The sequence below is a fragment of the Pinus tabuliformis genome, chromosome 9, assembly GCF_031772625.1.
Source record: "Pinus tabuliformis cultivar Carrire ecotype Pingquan chromosome 9, CPIR1, whole genome shotgun sequence".
Taxonomy (NCBI): Eukaryota; Viridiplantae; Streptophyta; class Pinopsida; order Pinales; family Pinaceae; genus Pinus; species Pinus tabuliformis.
This window is the reverse complement of record NC_142307.1, coordinates 513706456-513712455: the sequence shown is the minus strand read 5'-3', so window position 1 is coordinate 513712455 and position 6000 is coordinate 513706456. Positions and strand designations below refer to the sequence as shown.

At 38.6% G+C, this 6000-nt stretch overlaps 1 protein-coding gene across 2 annotated transcripts in view; it reads left to right on the top strand.

Moving 5' to 3' along the window:
• The first annotated feature begins 1581 nt into the window (after nucleotides 1-1581).
• Nucleotides 1582-6000, top strand: part of CLPP5 (nuclear encoded CLP protease 5) — a 112079-nt gene continuing 107660 nt past the window's right edge. The window contains exon 1 of one of the 2 annotated variants that reach the window (XM_089439960.1): nucleotides 1582-1920. In XM_089439960.1, coding sequence (XP_089296086.1) covers nucleotides 1784-1920 — 137 coding nt within the window. In that variant the 5' untranslated portion in view covers nucleotides 1582-1783. The remainder of the gene's footprint in view (nucleotides 1921-6000) is intronic. The other variant, XM_089439959.1, reaches the window with a different exon arrangement.

The window sequence follows — 6000 nt, the reverse complement described above, 5'->3', positions numbered from 1 at the left end:
AAAAATGCTCAAGGGATAGTAAGTGCTCTTGCAAACCAAGAGCAAATTTAGCAATCAGAATAAGGTCATTTGCATACAAAAGAAGCCTTATAACAAACTTTCCAAATGGGTACCATCACCCCCTTGCAAATTTAACCACTCCTCAAGCTTCTCGATATATAAACCAAAAAGTATAGGAGATAATGGATAACCTTGCTTGACCTCGACATCGCTTCTAAAACTTTTAGAAATGCTTGCTGAAGTTCTAATTTTGACTTTCACCTTTTCATACAGCCTATGCACAACTGCTCTCAAATGTTTAAGAACCCCAAGTTCTTCCATTCCGTGCCAAAGCTTATCCCTAGGAACCGTGTCAAACGCTTTTATGAAATCTACAAAGCAACAAAAAACTTCTTCCTTTTCCTCCCAAACTTTTTCAATGATGTGCCTTAAAGTTATACAATGATCAACTATGGAATGTTTAGGTCTAAAACCTACTTTCCCTTTAGCACGCTTATCTCTTTCTTCTACCCACTTGCTGATTTTATTTTCTAGCATGCTTCCAAATAACTTTGCAAACAAGGGGTTTATCATTATGGTCCTATAATTGGAGGGATTATTGATGTCACCACTCTTGAAAAGAGGTATTGCCAGACTAGTTGTCCAATCTGTGGGGAACCCCTGTTGTATGATGTTGTTGAAAATTTTTGTAATGTGAGGTGCAAGAATCTTTGAGCCCCACTTTAGATACTCTGCTTGGAGTTCAACTAAGTCTTTTGCTTTTCCAACACCCAACTTCTTGATACCCATATCTACCTCTTGCACCATGAAGAGTTCATAGTGTTGACCAAGGGGGGAGGGCTAACCTTGGGATCTTGCTCATAGAGTTGTCTTGCATAGTCAAACCATTTAGAAGCTGTAATACTATTTTCAATTTGCATCAATTATAATAAAATAAATTGAAATGAATCAATTTAATTTTTCAACCACTTATAAACCTCTCGAGTCTGCAGTTTGGTCAAGATTTAAACCTTGAATCTTTCAATTTTTTTCAAAATTCACATTACTTCAATTACCAATTAAGTTGCTCTTAAAAAAATGTTATACTTATTATTATTATTATACGACTTAATATTTTATTACAATATCTCATTTAGCACATCACTACCACATCTTTCTCCATAATGCAAACAACTTCAAAATACAAAAATTAATCTTTATTTTTTCAAAAACACCTAAAAATTACATTCAACTCCAACCAAACCTTACATCTAACTCCTTTCTTGGTTTTTATTTTAATTTTATATTCAGAAAAATTCACCAAAATAGATCACATCCTATTAGCTTATTAACAAACCCTAACTTCAAGAGCATCACCGGGTACGAAATGCTTTCGCAGGAACTCAACCAAATTAAACTAACCCTAAAGGCTAAACTCCTTCCTGCTAGTTCATTTTTAATTTTCCATAAAATCACCTACAACTTCTAATCACTACTCGTTAGAAGAATCGAACCCTGATAAACGGCCTTTAATTCTATAAAAATTGTTCTACCCGTTAGAAGAATCGAACCTTCATAAACGCCTTTAATTCTATTAAAATTGCTCACTGCAGGACTATACTATTTTGTACCAGGATTGTTGAAGATTAGGTTTTATTAGTAGTTAAATGTAGCCTTATGATTTAGCAATCAAGCAGATAAGAATAGCTTGGCTATAAGATTCCGTGTATTTTGTCTCATATAAATGCCTTCAGACTGAAATTTCAATAGGGAAGCAGCTGAGAGCAGATTCCAAGCACAAGCCATGGCGCAGGCCGTAGCAGCGGGGAATACATACCTTTCTTTCAGATTGCTCTCCAGTGGAGATTTAATCCCCAAGGGTTCCTCTGCAAAGTCCCATTCAACTTCCTTCAGGCCGTCTCTGCCGCATCGATCCCTTAGGTATGTATTGATTACACATTTTTAATAAATCTGAAAGCATTTATTTCTTCCATGGGAACTGAAACTATCTGCAAATGCACTGAGACGGAGTGGCATCCGGATTCATTAAATAGAATGCAAAGGAACCTAACTTAGGGTGAACTATGAAGTGAAAGTAAGCTTTACTGGGAAAAATGGGCGCCTCTGAAATGTTCCGACTCAACTACACCGCTTTGGCCTGTTAAGTAAAAACTGCAATACTGTATGTATGGATCTTATTAGCTATGGTGAAACTTACACCAGTTTCGGCTGGCTGTTTTCTCACTTTAGTTCAATCAGGTCCTTTAGGTCAGAATAAACAAAAGAAGTGCCGGAAATTCCTTAAATTAGGGCAAAGCCGGGTTCAGTTTGTCGAACTCATTTCAGGATTATCAACAGGTCTTGATTTGATGGTGAAGTGGGGGTGTTTCATACCTCCCACCAAGGTTCAAAATTCCCAAATACACGTTCGCCTCTTGTTGGTCATCCCACCTGCATATGAAGGCTGTTTTTCGTGGATGGGGCCAGGTGCAAGTCCTGGATGAATTTGTTAGAATAGATACCCCAGTCGCATTGTCGCAGCCAAAGTGCTTTTGAGTGTGGATAATGCAAGGTATTCCTATGGTAAATCAGCCGTTCCTATTGTAAGGGGACTGTATTCCTATCCCAAGCCAGCTATTCCTATTGTCAGCGGACTACAATTCATAGAAATATTTCCATAATGGAAGGTAATGCTTGCTGCGTTTGTAATTTGGGAGCATCATCGAAATATACAAACTCATAGAAGGATTCCTTATTGAGAGATTGCTATGCAAAATCCTATTAGTTTTTTCTGGCTATTTTAGTTTAACTTAGTTAATCGAAAGGTCCTTAACAGACTCAGAGCTGGCTTGCATATGTTCATTTGGCAGTTTAATCAAATAGGGCATTTCTCAAGAGAGTAGATGAGAACATCTGCAAGGTCATTTCTTTAAGTATATCACTAATAGGTAGTCTAAGGAAAAGGAAATGCATTCAGTTTACTCAAATTTAACTGGAGTTAATTGTAATAGAGTTCTTAAATAGATTACCGTGCAAAGCGGCAAATGTTTTACTAGATTTTTTTAATATGAATTCAATAAACATGCAAGGAGAATGAACTCTGGTTCACCTTTGCATTACTGCAAAGAATTTTTGGCGGTTGTTGAGTATTTAACTTGGGCATGTGAAGTGAAAACCAATGAACGATAATATTTATTATTTATCCAATTTGAGCAATTTTAGAATCAATGGTTGTTCATCTTTGTTTTACCACAATGAATTTTTGGCTGTTTTTGAGTGCTCAACTCTGGCATCTGAAGTGAAAACTAGTAAATGATAATATTAATCCAATTTGAGCAATTTATAGCTGTGCTGCATCAAGATTCAGTTATGAACAGCAGAAGCTAGAAGAAATCTGCATCACTCAAAATCACATCTGCTTTCTTTAATAACCAAAAAGAAAGAAAACTGCACAGCAATGGCCGCATATCTCAGTGTCACCCTTGCTTTCTTTTATAGGAGAAGAAAGGCTAGATTACGAAAATAGAACACACCACCAGTGCACCCAGGCTAAGAGCGGACAAAAACCCTAATCTTCCCAAGTGCACCCTTTCTGTATGCAGTAATTCCTAGGATAGAGCGTTTCTTACCTTGGAGACTTTTCCCTAGCTATTTCTGGAACCCTTCTATGCAAGGCATTTAATCTAAATAAGAACAGCTGCTAAAAATGACACTTTTTCCATTAGAATTCCTTGCAACCTTGGTCTGGTCTATGCCGTAGCTAGGAACATAAAGTTTAAACACACTAGCAGTGTCTAAATTCAAAATGACTTGCACAGCAGAAATACAACAGCAATTAAATCAATGGTAGTACATGAGTTAAATGCCCAAATCTTGTTCCTTGTCAGTCCATTAATAAGAAAACCACAGGGCTCCCATACCAGGGATCGTGGCCCTTTAGAATCCCCGATACAATGCCAAATTACAGGTCAATCCTATGACAAATAACCCAGGGCTGAGGCCTTATACCTTAGACTCTCATCTGCCCAAAAAAAGAAAACAATTAACACATACAGCTGTAATTACCGGATCTTGTACCTTTAGCTGATGGTCCTTGGCTTGCTACTGTCCTTGGCAACCAGTCCTTTTACAATCACTGTTACTGCTGTAAACCAGTCCACTTTAGCAGCCCCTGCCAGTTCTCTGTTGCAGCCTGATCAGGTCTTGTCCATCCCTTTTTAGGCCTGCGGCCTAGCTATTTTCTTGCTGCGGCCTTCAGAAGGCCTGCAAACTGAGCTCAACCCTCTAATTCTCTAGCTGCCTGCAACCAAAACACTGTCCAGCTGTTCTAGAATTTGGTCTTCCCCTTTAGCCCAGAATTTCTCCACAGCTGTCCTTTCACTCCTGCGGCTAAGGCACACCAGCGGCTCCTTTGCTGCCTTCTTTACAAGAGAAAATGTGCTCCTTGCTCTTGTCTTCTAGCCTCTCCTTTGGCCTGTACTTTACTTGATCAAAAGGTCCCATTGGAAGGCTCTTTGTCCATTAAGAAACTTTCAACACCAACTCAACAATAAATTAGAGTATAAAATTCACTTTCTTGGGTTCCAAGCCCATTCATTTGGGTCCAAAACCCCAAATTTGGGTGCCTCACCCACAAACTCTTTTTTTTGTGATGTTTTCTCCTCACAAGCCTAGCAACCAGGGCTTGCGGGAGTACCTCCTAAGGCTACACAATTTCAACATATGCTAATTCTGGAAAACCAAACTCTAACACAGAAAAGCAATTTTAAGTAGGGAATGATAAACATAACTCAGTCTCTACAGATGGGGCATGCATGCCTAACCTCATTCAACAAGACTAAAATGTCTTCTAGAACTGGTGCTGCACCTCAGATACACAGTCATCTCTGTCATGCACAGGAATTGAGGACAAGTGATCTGCTGTTAATGCTGAAGTATGCAATCAGAGCTGTGGAACACAGAGTGAGCAACACCTAAATAAAAATCTCACACTCCCTCCTTGCAAGGAAAGTGTTCTCCACTAAGCTTAGTCTCTCCCTCAGGATCTCAAGCTTTACCTTTGTTAGGGTCTTTGTCAAAAAATCTGCCACTTGTGAATCTGAAGGAACATACTCAAGAACCAGGTGCTCTCAAGTAAACTGTCTTTGAGGAAATGTTACTGGATATCAATGTGCTTGGAGCGATAAAGAAATACTGGATTCTCAGATAGCCTGATGCAACTTCAATTGCACAAGTGACAATACACAACTGTAGGCACCAAAATCTGATCCGTCAACTCTGCTATCAACTTGTGAAGCGAGATGGCTTCATAACTAGCAGAACTGGGTGCCATATACTTCTCTACTGAATTGAGTGCCACTGTTACCTGCTTTTTTGCTCAACTAGGATATCAAACTTGAACCCAAGTTGAAACAGCAACCTGAAATAATTCCCATCACCTACATCTCGTGTCCAGTTAGAATCGACAAAACCATTTAGCACTGGTTCACCATCTCCCACGTACCTCAAACCATAATGAACTGTACCCTTCAATTATTGAACAAATTCTCAAGTCTAGAATTCACTAGATACACTAGGAAACCAATTAATTTCCTATAGAATGAAGGATCGACCAAATATGAATCTGTATCTACTAATAACTTAAGATTTGTAACCATAAAGTAGCCAAGGGTTTGCAATCCATAGTATGAAATCTCTTCAGAATCTCCATGGATTCTTTCTCTGCCTAAGGAAGACCTCATTTGTACCCTGCCCAAACTCTATACCTAAGAAGTGATGCATTAGGTTGATGATCATCATATCAAACTGCAGGCCATTTCTATCTTGCACCATTCAACGAGCTTCTCAAAATGCCTATTAGGTTGTCTACATATATGACTGAGACACATAGATCAGATTTCTATCTAATAAATAATATATATTAAGATTTGCAGCAGCCTTGGTGAAGCCCAATCTCGATAACTAATCATCTATTCTTGAGTACCATGCATGTTGTCCTTGCTTTAGCCCATAAAGGGATTT